At 46.9% G+C, this 22,500-nt stretch overlaps 1 protein-coding gene across 1 annotated transcript in view; it reads left to right on the top strand.

Moving 5' to 3' along the window:
• The window catches only part of sema6a (sema domain, transmembrane domain (TM), and cytoplasmic domain, (semaphorin) 6A), a gene marked incomplete at its 3' end in the record, with an annotated part of 88,806 nt that overhangs the window by 41,142 nt on the left and 25,164 nt on the right, over positions 1-22,500 (top strand). Inside the window, exons 3-12 of the mRNA XM_080854399.1 lie at positions 1,467-1,584; positions 7,144-7,204; positions 8,461-8,523; positions 9,036-9,137; positions 13,775-13,865; positions 15,074-15,193; positions 16,101-16,189; positions 16,957-17,174; positions 18,768-18,899; positions 20,315-20,470. Of these exons, the coding sequence (XP_080710525.1) occupies positions 1,467-1,584; positions 7,144-7,204; positions 8,461-8,523; positions 9,036-9,137; positions 13,775-13,865; positions 15,074-15,193; positions 16,101-16,189; positions 16,957-17,174; positions 18,768-18,899; positions 20,315-20,470 (1,150 nt within the window). The remainder of the gene's footprint in view (positions 1-1,466; positions 1,585-7,143; positions 7,205-8,460; positions 8,524-9,035; positions 9,138-13,774; positions 13,866-15,073; positions 15,194-16,100; positions 16,190-16,956; positions 17,175-18,767; positions 18,900-20,314; positions 20,471-22,500) is intronic.

Genomic DNA, 22,500 nt, shown 5'->3' with positions numbered 1-22,500 from the left:
TATAACACTTGTTGTCTCTCTATATCTCACTCACGGTGGGGAGAACTCACTTTCATTAATCCAGCCTACTGATTTTTGTTTAGCCTCCTATCTTGATCTATCTTGATCTATTTCTTTTAATTCAGACGTTACATAACTTTCATGACCACAAATATAAATTGGCCAGCGATTTAATGTGTTTCTAAATGTAGAATGATCGGAGCAAAGCCTCATGGGAAATGGGACAACTCCCGCACATAAACTGTTAAACAAACTCCCGCACATAGGAAGAAGGCTGTTATCCTAAATGGGATTTATTTTATTGTCAAAAACGCAAAGTGGAGTTTACTTACAGCCAACACCATTGTATTACAAACACTGACAACACACACACATAATGAGAAGGTAGCCTACACCTGGCGATTCTCTTGCATTTAATCTTTCACCTTTGAATAATGTAAAACGTCGTTTTAAAGCGCTGTTGCTGTCCTTATAATTATTATTGCCGCGCTAAAATTACTTTCAGCACCCACGGCCGTCGTAGAAGTGTATGTGGCCTGTAAGTACGATCAAATCCTTCTGAATCCGACCACCCGCCCTTTTGTTTTCGAGGGCGGAGAAGGTCGGAGAAGAATGCAGAAGCATATTGAGGCCTTCATGCTGTACCAGTGCAAACATTGACACTTATACACGCTTATGTAGAGCACATTTTCACGCACCATAGCCCTAGGGGGCTATAAAGCAGCAAAAACATCCTCCTCCAACGTCTCCATTTCTCTCCTTTGTTTTCTGTGTAGTCCCTTTTTAATTCCTGTCTACCCCTATGTGCTTCCATCTCTCTTTATTGTCCTCCTTTCTCATATCTTTTCCCCCCTTATCTCTCTCTGTAATCTCTCTAGTTTTTGCTCTTCCTTTTTTTTCTTGCTCTTCTTTTGGGTCTCACGCTCTCTACCCCCTCTCTTTAGCTATCTCTCTCGTTTCCTTATGTTTCTCTCTCTCTCTCTCTCTCGCTCTCCCTCCCCCTCCTCTGTACTTCTCCACTGTTTCTCTCTCTCTCTCTATCTCTCTCCCTCCACCCCCTCTGTACTCCTCCACTGTTGCGCTCTCTCTCTCTCTCTCTCTCTCTCGCTGACACACGGGCCCTCTGCTTCTGGAATTGTGAATGTAATTTGGTGCTCAGGGAAACACAGTAAAAATGTGAACTTAAAATGGTATTTCAAATTGAGCCTTTCACACATCAAAGAGTAATCCTTTCTATTTTCTGTCACAGCTCCGAGTCTTCTCTGTGCAAAACAGTTTTCAATGAATCTGTGGATTCATATATGCACCATGCTCATTTCATTTACTCATTCATTTTTCAATGTCTGTCAAGATTGACCTTTTCCAGTAAACTGATGTTATCTGACTAAATGTGAAGCGTTAACAGTATGCTTTACCTTTTCTCTGTACACATTCTGATATCTGACTCTCTCCTTGTTATTTTTTAGATACAAAGCAATATCCTGCATTTGTGGGCCATAAACCAGGCAAAAACAACACGCAAAGACATAAACTGGACATTCAGCTGATCGTTATCATGAACCGGACCCTGTACATCGCCGCAAGGTTAGTTCCCCTTCCTGTCTCCGGGCATGCTAGGATAGTTAGCCTAAGATATAGGCCAGGAATTTGCAACACTTGAATATAGTTAAGTAGCCATTTCCAATGCAAGAAACAATGATGAAATCTGAAAGAACATCAGTAAAAAAAATCCGATCTAGCCCAACGTACTCTGTCTTCAGGGGCGGTTTAGCCTGTGATATTAGCAGAGAGTGGTTGTGCTCTATCAAATGTAGAAGAGGAATCAGAGAAGGTGAGAGATGAGACCAAATGTATAGGCAACTTCTAGAGTGAGAGGATGAGACAAAACCCTGGGGAGAAAAGTCTGAGTGAGAGAAACCTGGAGAGAGGGAGAGAATTCAGAAAGATTGTATCATTCTGTATTCATTGCCCAGCTGTTGTTCTGGATACTGACTGTCTGCAGGCTTGCAGAGGGAGGGAGTGTGTCTGGATGTGTGTGTGTCTATCTGTCCTGGTCTTTACAGAGAGAGTGAGTGTGTATGGATGTGTCTATCTTCTTTGCAGAAGTGACATGGTAATTATGAGCAGCCTCCACACTGAGTTGATTTCATGAAGAGTTGTTGTGTGATGAAAGGATTTTTTTACAGTTAAAATAATAACCCATGCTAAAGTTAAACCATCAGCATATTAAGTACAGTAGAGCGATAAAAAAAGACAGAGAGAGAGCGAGAGAGAGAGCGAGAGAGCAAGCGAGAGAGAGAGTGCTTAATACATTAGCATATTTCCAGGCTATAATCCAGGGTGCCTCTAATCATCTGTAATGCTAATTGCATCCCCAAAAACTGGCTCTGTGTTAATTATAAAATTAGGTCATGTTTGTAGTGGCTTGTTTTGGTTCTTTTCCTCCAGTTTGTCCCCTGTGAGTTATGTTATCCTGTGTGAGCTCTGTGTTTTGGGGAAGTTTGGCAGTACTGTTCGTCTTCATTTCACTAGCCTAGTTGGGTGTTGCTGTTATTGTGTCAACTGTATACCTGAGACAGTATCCTTTGGAAATACACTGCAGTTATAATTTCTCAAAAATCAGTCAACAAAAGACACACGCACATACGCAAACACGCACACACACACACACGCTCACACACACACACACGCGCACGCACACACACACACACACACACAGACACACACACTTGTCTGTTGTAGAATCCCTGGAAGCTGTCTGGCTCCCTCATTGGGTCCCCATCTCCACCTCACCTCAGGGGGTGGGGCTGATAAGGGAGGATTAGGAGGGTTGGGGGCTGGTGACGGAGGAGAGGGGGTGTTGGTGTCTGGTTAGAAAGAGAGTGATCATTTGGGTTGGGGCATCATGGAGGAGAGGGGGTGTTGGTGTCTGGTTAGAAAGAGAGTGATCATTTGGGTTGGGGCATCATGGGGGAGAGGGGGTGTTGGTGTCTGGTTAGAAAGAGAGTGATCATTTGGGTTGGGGCATCATGGGGGAGAGGGGGTGTTGGTGTCTGGTTAGAAAGAGAGTGATCATTTGGGTTGGGGCATCATGGGGGAGAGGGGGTGTTGGTGTCTGGTTAGAAAGAGAGTGATCATTTGGGTTGGGGCATCATGGGGGAGAGGGGGTGTTGGTGTCTGGTTAGAAAGAGAGTGATCATTTGGGTTGGGGCATCATGGAGGAGAGGGGGTGTTGGTGTCTGGTTAGAAAGAGAGTGATCATTTGGGTTGGGGCATCATGGAGGAGAGGGGGTGTTGGTGTCTGGTTAGAAAGAGAGTGATCATTTGGGTTGGGGCATCATGGGGGAGAGGGGGTGTTGGTGTCTGGTTAGAAAGAGAGTGATCATTTGGGTTGGGGCATCATGGAGGAGAGGGGGTGTTGGTGTCTGGTTAGAAAGAGAGTGATCATTTGGGTTGGGGCATCATGGGGGATCAGGTTGACTCCTCAGCACTAGAGAGTATGGGCTGATTTCATTTTTATTTCTATATATCCCTGTCTCAAGCTCTCTTTCTCTCAGTTACTTTTTCATAATCTCTTTTCCAATTGTTCATATCTCCCCATCCCAATGTCTTTATCTCTCCTCCTCTGCTGTGTCCTCTTTCACTCTCTCCAACTCTAGCTCTTTTCTCTTTCTCCTGTGGCACTGTGTGGAGAGAGGGGAAGGCAGTGTCCAGAGGTGGATCAGGCAGGCTGGCTTTAGTTTAGTTAAGATCTCTGGTTGTGCCAGCCTCCAGCCGCAGTGCCAGCCAGGGCGAGCAGGCAGGCAGGCAGGCAGGCAGGAGCCAGCGTGTCACCCCAGCATTGCACAGCATGGCATTCCTCTACCCTGGCAACAGCAACCCACCCATTCTATTTCCCACAAGTCAGCTCTGCTTGGTGGGCTTGAGATAAAAGGCTTGTCAAACATAAGAATAGTCATAAGATTACAAATAACAAAAATGAATGATACCCATGTTGACAATAATTATATAAATGTTGAACCTTAGCGTGAAGGGTAGTCATTCTGATCACTAGTGAAAATAAGTGAATTGACATGTGGTGAAGTTGGCACACAGAGACGTCTAGCCACGCTGCTGATGAGCAGAGATGTAGAGGGAGGGAGAACAGTGTGGAATGAAGAGATAAATAAGGAAGTGTGTAGATAAATGAGGGATCCGTGGGGAAGGAGTTTCTCCGGAGGCCACATGAGTCGCAATTATTCTGTCAGCTCTGAAATCCTGTTAATGCTTCGTTTATGATGCGGATTACACTTCCTGTGCCTCCTGTTCGGCCCACTCTCCACCCTCCATCCCCCAACACTGTTATGTGAGTGACAAACACACAAAGTGTGTGTGTGCGTGTGTGTATGTGTCACTTGTGTATCATTTTGTGTATTCGTGTGTGAGTGTGTGAGAACGTGTGTGAGTGTGTGTGTGTGTGTGTGTGTGTGTGTGTCTGTTTATTCCTTTTTTGTGAAGGGTTCCCATACAAAATGTAAATGAGAGTGCTCTTTGGAATGAGGAGAGAGCAGGAACAAGGGCAGAGACAGGGGCTAGCGGCAGGATTACCATCCCCCATGGCAGGGTGCCCACTCTGGGCCCTCATCATGCCATTCATCCCCGCCGGGCTCCTCTCGCTCCCTCGCCTGCACTGGAGAAAGAGCCTGGGGGAGACAAACAATGCGGAAGAGTTGGGGGGCCCTCACCCACACATGATCTAGTCTTGAAGAGGGGTTAGTGGGGGAGTTTAGGGAAACGGGAAGGGGTACCTCCATTTTGTGACAGGTAGGTGTGGACTGCATACTAATCTGGCCCTCCCTCCCCACCCTCCCCGGGAGTAATTGTCCCACAAAAGAGCCACCAGATGGACGCCACTAGCCTGAGCTTGCCCACGGAAGAAATGGGGTCTTATGAAAACGACATTCTTTCTCAACAAAGCCCCCTTTTTCTCCTACGGCCCGGCAGCCCCAGTCCCCTCCTCTCTCCTCCATGGAGCCCCGCTCCCCTCCCCTCCCCTCCCACACTCCAAACTCTGCGGGTGGAGACGCTGCCTCTCTCCTCCTCTCTCCAGAGCCTCTGTGCCTGCCTGGGGCTCCACTGTGCAGGGCCGCAAGAGTGCGGAGGTCCTGAGATCATGGGGGGATGGGAGGCCAAACACCGTGGAGCGATGCTGGGACTAAAAGTATCACTCTGGTTTATTTGCTCACAGTGCCAGAGGAAGCCCCCAGGCCTCTCTGTTTGCTTAAGCAGAGCTCTGATTTGTTCAATCAGACAAAACAAAGTTGTAGTTTGCGGGGTTTAGGGTGGTCGGGGTGGATCGGGGGGAGTTGGGAGCTAAGAGAAGCAGAGGCAGCCTGATTGGGAGTGTGGGTGTGTTTGGCTGAACTGTGCTGAGGGGTGCTGGGCTGTGCGGACAGGAGTACGGAGGCTCAGCGCGGCGATGTTGGCACAGGTGCGGGGCGCCAACGGCTGCTGTTTACTTGAGCCGTCTCCTCCACATTGTTCTGTCAGGATGTTTGCGTTACGCTTCACTTGGCCGCATCTTATCTCTGGGCTGGTTGGTGCTCTGAGGGAATGCTAGATTGTCTGAGTTTGGTCTCAGTAGCGTGTGAACAGGCCCAGAGCAGAGACTTCAGCGTGGTGTGTGTGTGTGTTTAATTGAGCTACATCAGGCTCTGACACTGTCCTTTACTCTTACCACATGGTACAGGAACACATTCTGCCTAGAATATCTGAAAACAAAACAAGAACCATCACACACTAGAAATACCTCTTATCCTTACTCTTTCTTTTCTAAATCTATGTTCCTACTGACTAAAGCTTGCCATTATCTCTCCTTTCTCTCTCTCTCTCTCTCTCTCTCTCTCTCTCTCTCTCTCTCTCATTCCTCTAAATGGGTCTGGTGCTGTTTGGTAAGTGTCTGTATCAGTATCAGTAGCATGGCAGCATCAGAATCAGCCTGAGGCAGGAAGGTGAACTTCTGTACACAAAACCCAGCCAGACTTCCGAATGGCTTCCATTGCAGACATATTACAGATATATTATGCAATCGCCTTTGGCTCTAAAATTTCATTTACTTTGTAGCCTTCTGAGTTCCAACTCAGTGTGTTAATTAGCCGTGCAGCTGTATAGAGGCACAGTGGCATATTTCTCCCTTTTACCCAACTCAGATTAACAAAGAGCTAAGCTAATATTACATTCACAACAGCCACAGAAGCTCAGCAAGAGATTGGCTGATGTACAAATTCAAGGATCACTCTCCCTCACCCTCCAAATTCCCTTTTTTGATTAATTACCCAATTTTGGCTGCAGCTCTGATAACATCATTTTGAAGAGTTTGGGCTGTGTGTGTGTGTGTGTGTGTGTGTGTGTGTGTGCGTGCCTGTGCGACCCAGGGTAAACCTACATAAGTGGATTCAATTGCTGAAATTGCTGCTCATCCTCAACTTTATTAAATTTGGTTAATGGAAGCACACAGGATGCGAGCAGGTTAGGAGCCTTAATTAAAACAACGTTTGGAGGCACACTGATTAAAAGCAAAACGCGGAGCACAATCTTGAACAATTAAAAGCATGAGTGTTTTCCTTTTCTTTTTTTTTCTCTCTGCACAAGCTCTGCTTGCTGTTTCTGTAAACAGACCTGGGTTTCCTAACAGTGCTTCCCTTTGGTGTACGAGGGCACTCACATGCCTGGAACCCCTTGAGTTTATGTGGACCATATGTTAGGAGGAAACCTGCATACAACCTAGAACACATGAGTCTTGTCTGTGTTTTAACGAGTGTTAGTATAGATTTCCTGTGCTTGAACGCCATGCTTAATTGAGCTGAACAGCGCAGAATGACTTGGCACTAACTGCCCCCCCCCCCCCCCCTCCTTTACAGAGAACAAAGGTGCCTTTGTCCGAGTGCCTGGCCACTTAAAACCATTGTTGACTGTTTCTGTCTAAAGGGCTGTGGCCGTGGTCGTGGTCGTGGCAGTGCAATGTGTTGCATTTCCCTGGCATGTCAAGAGTAGGCTGTGTTGGACAAGCACCAACACGTCAGTTATGTTTTTCTTTTTTCCTCTCTTTTTGTTGAACCACGGCACCTAACAAGGCATGTACTGTCTCCTGTGTGTTTCCTGCAGGGATCACATATACTCGGTGGACATCGACACAGCCAACAGTGAGGAGATCTATTTCAGCAAGGTGAGTGCGCGCGTCTGGCCCACACACACGCCCCACCCTTCCCCCACACACTTGTGATCCTGCACTGCCTCTAATTACCTGGCAGCCACGCAACCCCCCAATCCCCAACCCCCCCATCCCCACCCCTACCATCCCCATCCCCACCCCTACCATCCCCACCCCTCACCGTCCCGTCCCCCCATCCCCCACCATCCCCACCCCCACCCCTACCATCCCCACCCCCCCATCCCCACCCCTACCATCCCCATCCCACCCCTATCCAGTACGATCTGGCTGGAGACCCACTGCACACTGACTCTGCTAAGCTCATCATCCTATCAGGATTCAAGCACCATGCGTCATCTTCCTTCAAAAGCACAACAGAGGAGGAGGCTGCAGATTAATGCGTAGGCTACTGGATATGTAACCAGCCCTTTAGCCGTCCGCTTCCTGTCCTGTCCTGTCCTGTCCTGCCCTGCCACTGCAGAGGACAAACACGAGAGTGGACAAGGAAATGGACCACAGGAAGGACGGGCAGATTAAGGATCAGAAATCACTGACAAAGCAAACACTGCTGAGACTTGATGCGACTTCAGTAGAAATATTTGCCTTAGAAAGGGCATCAGTGCTGTTGCATGAGCAGTAATTCAATGGAATTCAATCTCCCTGACACATGTCTGCATGAATACATCTCACTGTGTGGATAAGACATGAATTATGAATGATGATAGAACTTATAACCATGACGAACTTGAAACAGTCTTCCTGATAGCATGCACAGGATGGAAATGTAATCCAGTCCAGTTTAGTATGAGTGTTTTTGGCAATGAGCTCTTCACTCCTAGGCCTTAATCCTCACCTGGGACGTCTGCCCAGAGACTATGTTATCATAGTAGATTTGTCATCTATCCCTGAACCATGCCAGGGTTTGATGCTTGCCTGTGAACAAACAGAGCTATCTGTAAACAACTGGACCAACATATCGTACAGAGATGAATACATGAGCACATACGTACAGCTCAGGAGCAGAATGATTCAATCATGTACCAGCATAGCTGGGTATGAGCTCCTGTTTCACACACACACACACACACACACACACACACACACACAACCTGGAGAATAGCAGATAAATGGCTGACCTTTGAAGTTGGGGGGCTGGGATGACATTTGGGGGGGTTGTGGGGATGAGGGCTGCTGTAAATCAAACGTGTTCTGCTGGAGCTGGGGCCGTACAGCAGCCCCACATTGATCCACCATCGATCTCCTCCCCACAGAAGCTGACTTGGAAGTCCAGGCAGGCGGACGTGGACACCTGCCGGATGAAGGGGAAGCACAAGGTATTCTAGGAAGTTTTGTTTTGAAATTCACTTTGACAGCTGTCGTGTTTCAACATAGCTTTGCAGTTTTTAAAACTGACATTTAATTTCAGTATGTATATATTCAGGGATGGCTGAATTATTTAGAGAGATGTTTCCTGGCCATGAAACTGAAATGTTTGAAGAGCTCGGACCTAACTGCAGTGGTGTAATGCATTGTGGGAAAGTAAACACATAATGGATGAGTAAAATAATGAGGAGGGATGTGTTGCCATCAGGGAGGGAGGGGGCAGGGGTGAGAAGTAGGGTAATCTTCTGAGGATTAGAGAACACATGCACACTGTACACACTTTGTTTACCACTGCCCTCCGCTCCTCTCCGCTTCAACACTGCAGCATAGCGAGAATCTACACGTAGACTTTCTCCCTGTCAGGACTGATTGTCTGGTGTTTAGAAGGAAACGAGTGTGTACTGGCTTTTTAATATAGATTACTATCATTCAAAAGTTTTTCTTTTCTCTCTTTGCTTTAAAGGATGAATGCCACAATTTCATCAAGGTGCTCCTGCAGCAGAATGAGGACACGCTGTTTGTGTGCGGAACCAACGCATTCAACCCCTCCTGTCGCACCTACACGGTAATCACATGGCATCTAAAGTCACCATACATGCATTCACTCAGCCCACCACACAACCACACATACAAACACACACAGACACATACACACACAGGCACAGTATTACCTCTACTTGACATGTGTGCTCATCTTTCCAACCCAATGCCTCTGCCTGCTTAGACACATCAGACACACACACACACACACACACACAGAAACATACCTTCATAGTCCAGCCCTTTCATTCTGGGGGATGTGTGAAACATGCGGAACGCAAACAACTCCGTGCACCGTTACGCACCGTGTCCAAAAACCCCGAGCCACAGTGACGGGCACTGAATGATGGGCTTGTCAGCTCCTCCATGCTTGATTGAGCCTGCAGGTGTGCTGCCAATGTTTTCTCTCCAAACACACAGAGGCCCAGGTCAGGAGAGAGCGGAGCTGCAATTAGCAGAGGTGCCTGTCCTGATGGATCAGAGGAAGCAGAAGAATGTTTTCTCTTCTGACAGGTCCTTTGGCCGTGGTGGTAGGAGCTGAACGCAGAGGAAATAAGAGGCCTCACTAGTGGAGGGGGGAGACATGACACACAGGCTTCTGAGGGTGCAGACAGACGCTGCAGTTGTGTGGAAGGAATCCTTTGTGACACGCTAAAGATTTCTGTAGGTCAAAAGTGTATAGGCTAAACTACAGGAGACAAGCTGTGATAGTGAGATAATGGATGAATGGACATCTTCACGCCGTAAGGACAAAACAGGACATTCTGGTTGGAGTTCTGACAGGTTAATCAGATGAGCAGTAGTCATGGAGAAAGTCACCTCCCTTCCCCCAATACAATGCTGGTGGATGTATATGACTGCAACCTTGGAGTTTTTAGATGCAAACAGGAACAGTAGAATGATTATTAGAGCATAATTATTTTTGCTAATCTGTAGTATGGAGCCACGTGTCTTTTATCACACACAGAGGGGGGAAGGGCAGCTCCCAGCACTCTGGAGGTTGAAGTGAGGCAGGCAGGTTAGTAAAAATAGCCCTGAGGCTGACCTTGGAGACACAGTTCACCAGCAGGCTGCTCCCAGATCAGTCCCACGGGGCCTCCTCACCCTCTATGCCCCCCTGGACACACCCAGGGACTGACTCAAGGGCAGTAGCAGCAGCAGCAGCAGCCTCACCTGTGTTCATGAACCTCACTCTGTTTCATGTCTTTTTCTGTCTGTTCCATCTCTGCTCTCTCTCTTTCTCCCAAGGCCAACACGTGCCTCTCTTCATATCACCTGCTTTGTGTTCTTTCTTTAATTCCAAATTTCTAAATTGAATTCCAATGTTTTTAGAAGTCTGTCCCCCCCGCCCCCCCCACTTCTCTTTCTTTCCCTCTACAATCACTGCCTCTGGAAATGACTGTTCATCTCTCTCTCTCTCTCTCTCTCTTTCTGATTGGCTGGCCACACCTGTTTGGTCCTTTTTGATCTTTTCTGCTCATCTGTGGTGTTCTGCCTGTGCCACACCCCATCTCTCTTTCACCACTGTATCCCTCCATCTCTTTTTTTCCACTGTATCCCTCCATCTCTCTTTCTCCTCTGTATCCACACTGTATCCCGCCATCTCTCTTTCTCCACTGTATCCCTCCATCTCTCTCTCTCCACTGTATCCCTCCATCTCTCCTCCTCCACCTCTCTTTCTCCACTGTATCCTTCCATCTCTCTTTCTCCACTGTATCCCTCCATCTCTCTTTCTCCACTGTATCCCTCCATCTCTCTTTCTCCACTGTATCCCTCCATCTCTGTGAGGAGGGCAGAGAAGTGCTTCTGAGCCCCTGCCCAGCATTAATCAGCACTGCTGCAGCGGGGCGCACAAATGTTCCTGTCGGCAGCAGCAACACACACACACACACACACACACACACACACACTTGCTACACACACACACACACACACACATAGACACACACACACAGAGACACACACACACACACACACTCACCCACACACACACACACCCACACACACACACACTCACACACACACACACACACACACACACACACACATAGACACACACACAGAGACACACACACACAGAGACACACACACACACCCACACACTCACCCACCCACACACACACCCACACCCACACACTCAGAGATAGACACACACACACACACATACCATCTGTGGCCAGAAGGCCTCACTTCACCACCGCATGAGTTTCCCCTCAGGGGCTTTGCACAGACAGACACACACACATACACACTGAGACACACACATGCATACAGACACACACACATACACACTGAGACACACACATGCATACAGACACACACACATACACACTGAGACACACACATGCATACAGACACACACACATACACACTGAGACACACACATGCATACAGACACACACACATACACACTGAGACACACACATGCATACAGACACACATACATACACACTGAGACACACACATGCATACAGACACACATACATACACACTGAGACACACACACATGCATACAGACACACACACATACACACTGAGACACACACATGCATACAGACACACACACATACACACTGACAGACAAGCGCATACAGGTTTTAGACACACAGACACGCTCACACATGGCAGCATGCAGCCAGGCATACACACACAAACTCTTTGCCACACACAAAAACAAGCTTATGCACATTCAGACACAGACACACACAGCCAAATATAGACACACACCCACTGGTACACACACTCTCCCACATATGAACACAGCCTGGGTAGCTTGGGGACAAGCCCCCTTGAGCCATGCAGGCCTTTGTGCGTTATTAGCCCCTCCTGCCAGATATACAGATGGTATGAATTACATCCCCTGTTGCCAGGTGGAGGGTGCGCGTGTGAGTGTGAGTGTGTGTGTGTGTGTGTGTGTGTGTGTGACTGTACGTGTGTGTGTGTGTGTGTGTGTGTGTGTACGTGAGTGTGAGTGTGAGTGTGTGACTGTACGTGAGTGTGTGTGTGTGTGTGTGAGTGTACGTGTGTGTGTGTTTGTGTGTGTGTGTGTGTGTGTGTGTGTGTGTGTGTGTGTGTGTGAGTGTACGTGTGTGTGTGTGTGTGTGTGTGTGTGTGTGTGTTTCTGACCTAATTGAAAGTCTCTCCTAAATGGTAATGCTAATATTCCCATGTACAGTGTCGTTCATCTCCCTGTAATGAGGCAGAGTAGGAGTCTAATGTCTTCAGCCCTGGATGGAGCCAATCCAGCAGGGGAGTGTGGGATGCTAGCTTGACCTCATCTATCTCCTGATTGTGTGAGAGCGCCGCTTCCTCCCATTCAGGCAGAAGAATGGAGACATGACAGGGAGCCAGACCGGTGAGGGTGGGAGAGGGGCGGGGTTGGGTTCAAGGGTCATCACCGTGGTGAAATGAACAGCAACATGTGGCCCGTCCCTAGCAGCCGGAGCAGATAGCACCGTCAAGTAGAATTCCAGAGCTTTTCAGACGCTTCAGACTGAGGTCAGGGTCAGGTTGCTGTCTGCAGTTTACCATCTGGTGTTTTAGAGCTCTCTGCCTGTGACACTGTAGATATTCATCAGATATGCTGTGTTTGTAATAGATAATGTAATAATTATGCTTATTGAATGTGCACTGAAATCTCAAATGCATTCATGTATATTTTCAAATATTATTTTTTCTTTTTTCAAATATAATGGTGGGGTTGGTTATTCTGCCTTTGGATGTTGAACAGCCCACATTCAGAAGTTGTGTGCAACCTTTGTGTTGGTCAGAAGAGAGCTGTCCCCGTGGCAGTGGAAACAGAAGACTAAATGACCTGTTTAGGAGCCAGAAGGGGTGGCGTGAGCACTAATACTTCTTGGCAAGCAGAGATCTTTGTCAACAGAGAGAAGAAAATGAATAAGAACCTTAAAATAACTCCCCTGGCTTGAACATAATGACCCTGCCTTGTGACCTCCCAGAACAGTGTCCTGAGGTGGAGGCTCGTGGGCTTGTCCACAGGCCAGTAACAATGGCACAGCTTTCACGCCCAAATTGACTGACCATATCAGAAACCACTCTTTGAGTTTTAGGATCTCATAGAAAAAACTTTTAAAAGAAACCTTTAGAATGTTTAGAAGCTTCACATATGCTGTGTTTGAATGGGAGTGAACAAGCTAATCAGCAGCAGAAAAGAGCTGGTTGTAGTGTCTATTTACATTGCTGGTGTCTTTTACACACTGTGGTGCTTGAGGTGCAGGTGACCTTATTAGATATTTATGGATATGTTTCTAATATTAACAAGTGTTTCTACCATTGATTGGTTAGTGTATCATGTCAACAGGATTTAACATACTTTGTCCTTCCTGTTTTTAAATGGAACCTTATTTTGTTCCAAGTACCATAATTTGTTGCGTCATAACAGACCATAAGCCCGAATACTCAAAAGACAAACACACACACACACACACACACACACACACACACACACACACACACACACACACACACACACACACACACACACACACCACACACACACACACACACACACACACACTTAGCCAGACACAAACACAAACAAACACACACACACACACACTCCCACTTATCCAGACACCAACACATCAATCCATGTGCATGTGTTGAGAGCTTCTCTTTCTCTCTCTCTCTCTCTCTCTCTAGATGGACACTCTGGATGCCCTTGGGGAGGAGATTAGTGGGATGGCGCGCTGCCCCTACGATGCCAAGCATGCCAACGTTGCCTTGTTTGCTGGTGAGTCACTGCCAGGCCAACTAACCGTTATGTCCCCTGCCAATATGAAAAGATGTGCAAATGTACAAACTCAAACTTTGTTTATCAATGATACCCTTGATGTTTAGCTTTCAGTCTTAAGTGAGTTCATCCTAGTCAGTATCATGGCTTGGAGCTGGTTTTGTTTTGGACAGGATTTGAAGATTTGGTCTAGTTCTAGAGTGGTGCAGCCCTCAAGCTTGTCTGCGAGCCTGATTAACAGCTGTAGCTGTAACTGTATGACACCAGTCTTTGTAAATCCATGGTTTGCATTCCTTGGACACCAGTGTCGTGGACGTCAGCAGCTAAAGCTGGAGACAGCAGACAGGGCCAGAGGGGCTCAAGGGTCACATTGAGTGTCTGCAGCTCTGAAGAACAGGCAGGGCTTTCCTCGCTTCGGGGAATACTCTGCCCACTTTAGACTGCAGACACTTTTGCCAAACACATGGAGCTATTGTGAAAGTGTAGATGGCTGACAAAACACATTCTCGCACATACACACACCCACAGAAACATACACACATTGTCACAGTTCTTTTTCCTAAAATATGGGGCATAAAAATAAATGTGAGTTGGAAAAGCCGTGTGACCCGTCACAGCCTCTCTGCTGGAGCCATGGGAGGGACTGTCCAGTCCAACCAGCATGAGCCCCCTCTTGTTCTCACTCACACAGCCAAGCCCTGAAGTAGGGAACGTGATGGCTTGTTTATTGAGATGGCACTTCCATGCATACAAGTCCCAGAAAGAGTGAGGGGCAGGGACCCAAATAGAGGGAGAATTATCAGACAGAGATGTAATGTTTCCCCTAAGAGGGGCCTAGTTGTTGCCCCACAAAACCCCTCTGTAAGGCTGCTTTCCACAGCAAGCCTGGGTTTTCTGTGTGTGTGCAACCCCCTATTTTGTGTTTTGGCTTCAGCCAGCCTCTCTCATGTACACAATCCCTGTGCTTTGGAAGATGTGAGTGTGTGTGTGTGTGTGTGTGTGTGTGTGTGTGTGTGTGTGTGTGTGTGTGTGTGTGTGTGTGTGTGTGTGTGTGTGTGTGTGTGTGTGTGTGTGTGTGTGTGTACTCGACATGATCCCTCAGCTTTGGAACATCTGATGAGTGTGGTGTGTGTGTGTGTGTGTGTGTGTGTGCTCGGAGCGCTGGTTGATGTGGTGAGCTGGTTTTCATTTCGCTCCATCCTCTGCAGATGGAAAGCTTTACTCTGCCACAGTAACGGACTTTCTGGCCATCGACGCTGTCATCTATCGTAGCCTGGGAGACAGTCCAACACTGCGGACTGTCAAACATGACTCCAAATGGCTGAAAGGTGAGTAACACAAGCACACACACACACACACACACACACTCACACACACACACACACACAATAGAACACATATTTCATATCAATGATTCAGGTCATTGATTATCAGGCTACCACGTTTAGAAATGTCAGTCATGTTCCCCAGCCCCTAACAAGCGTCTCCCCCCAGGGTGGAAAGCCCAGAGCAGGGACACTTTATGGCAGGGATCCAGAATAGAAGAGCAGATATGAAATTGTGCATACTGCAAAGCCAATATGGATATGATAATACAATATCATTCATCTGAGCAGCAAAACACTTAACTGGCTCACTTGAAAAAAGCTACCACCATTATGAGGCTATAAGAAGCTAGGAAGCAATATGAGTTTCAAATTCCAACTGCTTTAATATTAATGTAAAGGCAAGCATAAGTAAGAACCTCCTAAACAGAGTGGAATCAGATCTTTTAAACTAGAGTCCCTGCCTGTTGGTGCACCGTATTACCAATAGATCTAGAATCTGGATCTCTACACAGCACTCATGCACTCAAACCAAAGGTCAGGCCCACAACAGCAATCACCCTCAACCACATGCTGGCAGGCATCCTCTGCAGTGGCCAGCAAATGAGAACTTTTATTTTGTCTTCAGTCTCGTCTGTTTTTCTCGCCGATGTATCGAAAATGTTTCCGTTTCGATTGTTCTTACCCTTTTGGGCAGGATGCACACATTTACAACAGTGGGGACGCTTTCATCTGAATTTGAATTAAGTTCTGAGCCAATTTGATTTTGGTTTACTGAAGCTGTCAATTAATCGTTCTTTAACTAACCGACAGTAAACCGACTTTGTATAAAAGGACAAACCCTGAATCTAATGTTTGGACTGTGCAGTCTAATGGTATCATGTCTGACTCTACTGTTGTCTCTCTGCAGAGCCTTACTTTGTCCAGTCTGTGGATTATGGGGACTTCATCTACTTCTTCTACAGAGAGATTGCTATGGAGTACAACAGCATGGGAAAGGTGAGGAACGCCAGTCTTCTGTTGGCTCTCGACCCGGCTTTAGGGTAGAGTCGCTTCCGACTTCCTACTTGAGCCGAGAAGCAGGATGCTTTTGTGGAAGCAAACAGGAAGTGGGTGTATCGAATGTCTGAAAGGTTGGTCAGGAAGACATAAATTGGGAACCCCTTTTCAAAACAGAAAAAAAAAACTCAGGATGTGGCTGCTAAAATTAGTCCTATAGACCCGAAGCTGTCTGGAATCTCAGTTGGCTAAGGCTAAATTTAACCCTTGTTCTCCTTCATTTTGTCTTGTAACTATTAAGTCTTTTCAGCAACAGAGGAGTAAATAACGCTGTATCCTCGTATGGCTCTCAAGGTTAATGTGCTTTTAAGCCCAGTGTTCTGAGTGCACATTATGGGAGTACACCTCCCCTAACCAGGGAGCGGCAGGAGGGGTTAGTGCCCCCCCATCACTGATTAACTCTGCTGTGGAAACACATAACAGGGGCCATGCCTGGGCTGGCTCAACTCTTATCAGTTATGTGATGTCAACACAGCTCACTTACACACACAGAGTGGAGCAAATATCTGTGGTTCACATTATAAGAGCTGTATCACAATAGGATCAAAACAGGAAGGATGTTATATATTCCTCAACAGTACATCTTCTTCAATTTCATTCAAATGTCACTTATTGGCACAATGGATAATCAGCAAATTTGTGACGAGTGAAGAGTGAAATGAATGTAAGCAAAACATCAAGTGTTTAACCCCCATCCCCCCCGGCAGGTGGTGTTTCCCCGCGTGGCGAGGGTGTGTAAGAACGACCGCGGCGGCTCACAGCGCGTGCTGGAGAAGCAGTGGACGTCGTTCCTGAAGGCGCGCATCAACTGCTCCATCCCAGGCGACTCGCATTTTTATTTCAACATCCTGCAGGCCGTCACCGATGTCATCCAAGTCAGCGGGCGCGACGTTGTCATGGCAACCTTCTCCACTCCGTACAACAGGTTGGCAGAAGGGAGTCATCCTTTGCTGTGTTGGGAACTTGTGTTGGGGGTTTTGTGTGTATAGGAGTTGTTATAATAATAATAATAATAATAATGGATTTTTTTTTATATAGCACACTTTAAAATTCAAAGAGTTCTCAAGGTGCTTGTTAATGTGTTTGTGAATGAGTGTGTTGATGTATATGTCTGTCAGTGTGTGTTTTTGATGTGTTTGGGGATTTATCTATCTATCTATCTATTATTTATCATCAGGCAGAGTACATTTATCTCTTTCTTTTTACCTTCTCTCCGCCTCTGTTTCTCTTCTCAGCGTTACTGCTGTGGAGATCAGTGCCTGTGTGTGTAAAAGCGGCTGGTTTTTATTTTAATTATAGTTAACGGAGCCGGTAGAGCAGCCCAGGTTTATGGAGCTTTAAGTAGATAACACAATTGCTTATGACAGTGCAATTGAGCTTGGTTAATAGGCAGTAAAATTGGGGTGTGGGGTGGGTGTATGGGGGGCATGTTCCCTGTGAGACCGGGCGCAGCTGCAGCAGGTCCGTTTGACTGTGGACCGGTGCCGAGCCTGCCAGCCATCCTGACAATCTGATTTGTGTCTGGTAGCCATGGAGTGTGTGGACTGGCGGCCTGATTGAACTGATTTAGTGCCCAACGGCACCTCTGTGGGCTCTCAGATGAGAGACTCTGTGCAGGCCCCATCAATTCACTCAGTGCAGCTGGAATGGTGGGAGGAGAGAGAGAGAGAGAGAGAGAGAGAGAGAGAGAGAGGGAGGAAGGAAGAGACAGAGAGAGAGAGACAGGTAGCAAAAGGAAGGGGGTGAAAGGGAGGAAAGAGGAGGATCAGGTTAGATGGAATAAAAGGTGATGGGAGTGCTAGTATATGAGGGATGGAGACTGGGCTGTGAGAGGAGGGTCTGTGAGAGGAGCGTCTGATGGAGACTGGGCTGTGAGAGGAGCGTCTGATGGAGACTGGGCTGTGAGAGGAGCGTCTGATGGAGACTGGGCTGGGAGAGGAGCGTCTGATGGAGACTGGGCTGGGAGAGGAGCGTCTGATGGAGACTGGGCTGGGAGAGGAGCGTCTGATGGAGACTGGGCTGTGAGAGGAGCGTCTGATGGAGACTGGGCTGGGAGAGGAGCGTCTGATGGAGACTGGGCTGGGAGAGGAGCGTCTGATGGAGACTGGGCTGTGAGAGGAGGGTCTGTGAGAGGAGGGTCTGATGGTGACTGGGCTGGGAGAGGAGCGTCTGATGGAGACTGGGCTGTGAGAGGAGGGTCTGATGGAGACTGGGCTGGGAGAGGAGCGTCTGTGAGAGGAGGGTCTGATGGTGACTGGGCTGGGAGAGGAGGGTCTGATGGAGACTGGGCTGTGAGAGGAGGGTCTGTGTGGACCGTCACAGTCCAGCCTCTGTGCAGCTCCACTCCAGTCAGACTCCAGTCAGTGCAGCTGGTGGGGCACCTGTTAGCAGGGCCAGAACAGACAGAGACCACAGTCAGACCGCTGGAAAGACTATTAGAAAGCAGTTGGGCATTGAACTAACAGAATTAAAGCATGTTCTGACATGTGTGTGTGTGTGTGTGTGTTCTCTCACTTAGCATCCCTGGCTCGGCTGTGTGTGTGTACGACATGGAGGATGTAGCAGCAGCCTTCACTGGACGCTTCAAGGAGCAGAAGTCCCCTGACTCCACGTGGACCCCGGTCCCAGAGGAGAAGGTGCCCAAGCCCAGGTAAGAGTGTGTGAAGAGGCAGGGGGTTGGTGCTGTTGTTTCCTCACCACCACCACCATGTCATACAGCCCCCCAACAGTAAAAACACAGATTACCACCCACGCACATGGACAAACAAAGGCCCTCACTCGTGCTCCAGATGGCTGACTAATTTTACAAATGCAGCCCGCCACCCCTGATCAATCTGTGCAGCCGACCCCAAGCATCCCCTCCCCCCCTCTCCCTTACTAATTATCTCACAAGTGTTGCTCCCACGTTTTCACATCCGGAAAACAGGCAATTCAAAAAGAGCAGTGCGTCTCTCCAGCGTTCACGGCGCCGCCGCTCGGCTCCATATGGCTGCCTTTGATGCGGGGAGCAACAGGATATCACCGCCCAGCCATTAGCACAATTACACGTTTGTGTGAGTCAGGGTCAGGTGTTAATGAGACCTAAAGCACAGAGCTGGCGGAGCGTTTCATTTTTATATCCCTTATTTGAAGGGATGCCAGTGGAAAGGACAGAAACCAGGTCTCAGGCTGGGGAATTGAGTGTGATCAGTGGTTTCTGCAGATGAGATCACATACATCTTATTCATGCTCGGCTACCTGCCCTGCAGCTGGGAGGTTCTGCTTTGTGATGATATACTTCTGTAATATGTTTGGAAGGTTCATCCTAGTATTGTTATACAGTTTGATAGATTCTTAAAGGCACCCAGTGCAACTTTCGAGGCTTAAAAATAAACATTCAATTTCTAGTCTTTTTTACACGTAGTAAGTTTCAATAACTCCATACCATTACATATCGACATTCAAGGAGCAAAGATGAGACGTCGTTTATTGAAACTTACTACGTGCAAAAAAGACTAGATATTGAATGTTTATTTTTGAGTCTTAAGCCTATAAAGTTGCACTGGGTGCCTTTAAGATGCGTGTAGAAATGACCAAGTTCATACAGGAAACGGGAGAGGCGCCCCTAATTAGTGACAACACAACCTATCCAATCAACTTCGCTCTCATACGCCCGCGCTAGTTTAAATCCTCCGGTCTCCAGGCTCACTCAGCTCTTGAGTATGACGCCGCCTATTTTCTCCCTCCTCCTCCCCAGCTCCACCTGTCTAGATCTGCTTATAGTTAAAGGGGGTTTTCGTTAAATCCTGCTTGTATTTATTGTGGCAGTAATTTACAGTGTAAATTGTGTTTAAGCAGCAGTTGCAATGTGCAGCTTTATCTTGTGCAGCAGTTACATGTGCAACTTATCTTGCAGCAGCAGCTTGAGCAGATCTAGGGCGCCATGACCAAACATACTACCTTGTACTTACATTAAATACAAATCTTTTACTTATTCTGAGAGTTTCCTGTCTGAACTTGATTAATTGACAAAAATGATGAATTTTCTTCCGTCCCACTTAAGTGTATCTCCTCTTGGTGTTTCAGACCTGGCTCCTGTGCTGGCACACCATTGTTGGAGCGGTACAAAGTGTCCAATGAGTTTCCTGACGACACGCTCAACTTCATCAAGATGCACACTCTGATGGACGAAGCTGTGCCTTCAATTGGGCGTCGGCCCTGGTTTCTCAAAACTATGGTCCGGTGAGTAGCCTAATGTATTCAAAGATATGGCCAGTGTTGTACCTGAACACGTTCATTGAACGAAAGTTCATGAACTAGTTCATCATTTTGGTGAATGTGAACTGATCGTTCTGTATTATTGCCTGATGAACGATACTGTGAACGCGTTCATTCTGGTGTCTGTGAACGGCACGTTCACTCTTTTTAATTTCGTTCAATAAGGTGCCAGATTTCTAGAGACTTCCAGCCGAAAATCACACATTTAACAGTTCTTTTTCCAATCGTTGCGTGTGCTTCCTTTTACTGTCAATGCCTGGCAAGTGTAAGAGCGCCAAAGTTACCTAGAGGCCGAAAGCGGTATTGCAGACATGTAGAGATCAGATTTTTTAGCTCGCAACATATTGAAAAAAATAACTGAATTAGTTCATTTTTTGAAGCTGTGAACTTAGATCAAAATTTGGAATTATGAACTATGAACTGAACTTGTTAATTTTAAAATGTGTGAACTATGAACTGAACTAGTTCATGTAGAAAGTGAACTTTCCCAACACTGGATATGGCAGCCATCTTAATGGAGAATGGAACTCCTCTCAGTAGAAGTCAAAATGGAACGCATCAATGAGGAAACTAGATGGTCAACACATTTGAAAATCAATCAACACATTTGAGATTAACAAAGTAAGCATAGGATATTTTCTTTTCACATCTAGTACAGAGGTTTTCAAACTTTCGGGCGCTAAGGCACATCAAAAGCCAAACCAGAACGTCAAGGCAGATCACATAATTCTAAAAAAAGTAATTGTAAATCTTATAAATAACACTTAAAAGTAAGGGACCTATATATGTTGAAAAAGTATCAAGCTCAAAGTATCAAGCTTGTTGCCATAATTTATAAGATATAAGCCATTTTCGTTTTAAAGTGTTCCTTTGATGTTATGAAAAAACAAACATGAAAGAGGTGTCATATATGGTAGTCTAATGCACATATACTGGGTGTGAAGGAAAACATGTTCACAGGAGTGTACACATGTTCGTTGGTGTGTTGCCTGACAATGTTTCATTAAAACTAGCAAGAGCTAAAGAAAGCCTCCATCGCCATGTAAAGGCACTACCTACAAACGTTTTTTTTTTGAAGTAAGAGGCAGTCTATTTAAAAAAAAAACTATTTCATGAGCCTGTATTAATTGCATCGTTTTCCTAAAAATTCCGTGACACACTTTACATACTGTTTGAGAACCATTGATTGAGTAGGTAGCATGATGCATTTCTTTTGTGAACTAGTCTAGTAGAGACACATGGTCTAGTAGCTACACATGGTCTCACTATGTCCTCTGTGTGTGCCTCTCTCTATTAAAAGTAATTGTGTCTGATTAAATGGGAAGCGTTATGTGTAAAACAGGCAGTGAAACCTGCACACTGCTGCTGTGTGGCTGGAAATAGAAGTGTGTTGGAGCTGGGCTTTGTACTCGGCTCTCCCTTTCATACTCTCTATGCAGGCCACTTGTCTGACTCAGGAAGTCGGCTAAAAGGAGATCCGTAAGGAGACGTTTATCTCAGACATGGCCCAGAGGAAGATGTTTGAATTTGTGCAACATCCCATCACACACACACACACACACACACATACCCCCCCCCCCCCCCCCCCCATCCCCCCTCGTCTACTTCTTCTGTCTACTTCTTTTTCCTCAAACAAATTAGAACAATGGAGTCCATTTTCAAACAGGACAAGAATAGGCCACTGCCAGGCAAAAACTGTTAGCAGAGATTCGTCTCATACCCCGCTGATGCCTCCGGATCTTGTCCTGGTTTCAAACAAACAGGAGCAGAGATACGTCTCATACCACGCTGATGCCTCCGGATCTTGTCCTGGTTTCAAACAGTAGCTGGAGCAGAGTGAGCTAACTTAGCTGCTCTCATGGCGTTTGCATCAAGCTGAGCTGCAGTCTCAACACACGATCCTCCACTTTGCCACAGGCCCAGTCACCTTTGTCTCTTCACAGGCATACAAGCATCACGCACAAGACAACTGATTGATGCCCTATTCAGTTGGG

The sequence above is a fragment of the Sprattus sprattus genome (genome assembly GCF_963457725.1).
Source record: "Sprattus sprattus genome assembly, chromosome: 16".
Taxonomy (NCBI): domain Eukaryota; kingdom Metazoa; phylum Chordata; class Actinopteri; order Clupeiformes; family Clupeidae; genus Sprattus; species Sprattus sprattus.
Note: the sequence above shows the minus strand (reverse complement) of the source record. Positions and strands in the feature narration are given on the sequence as shown.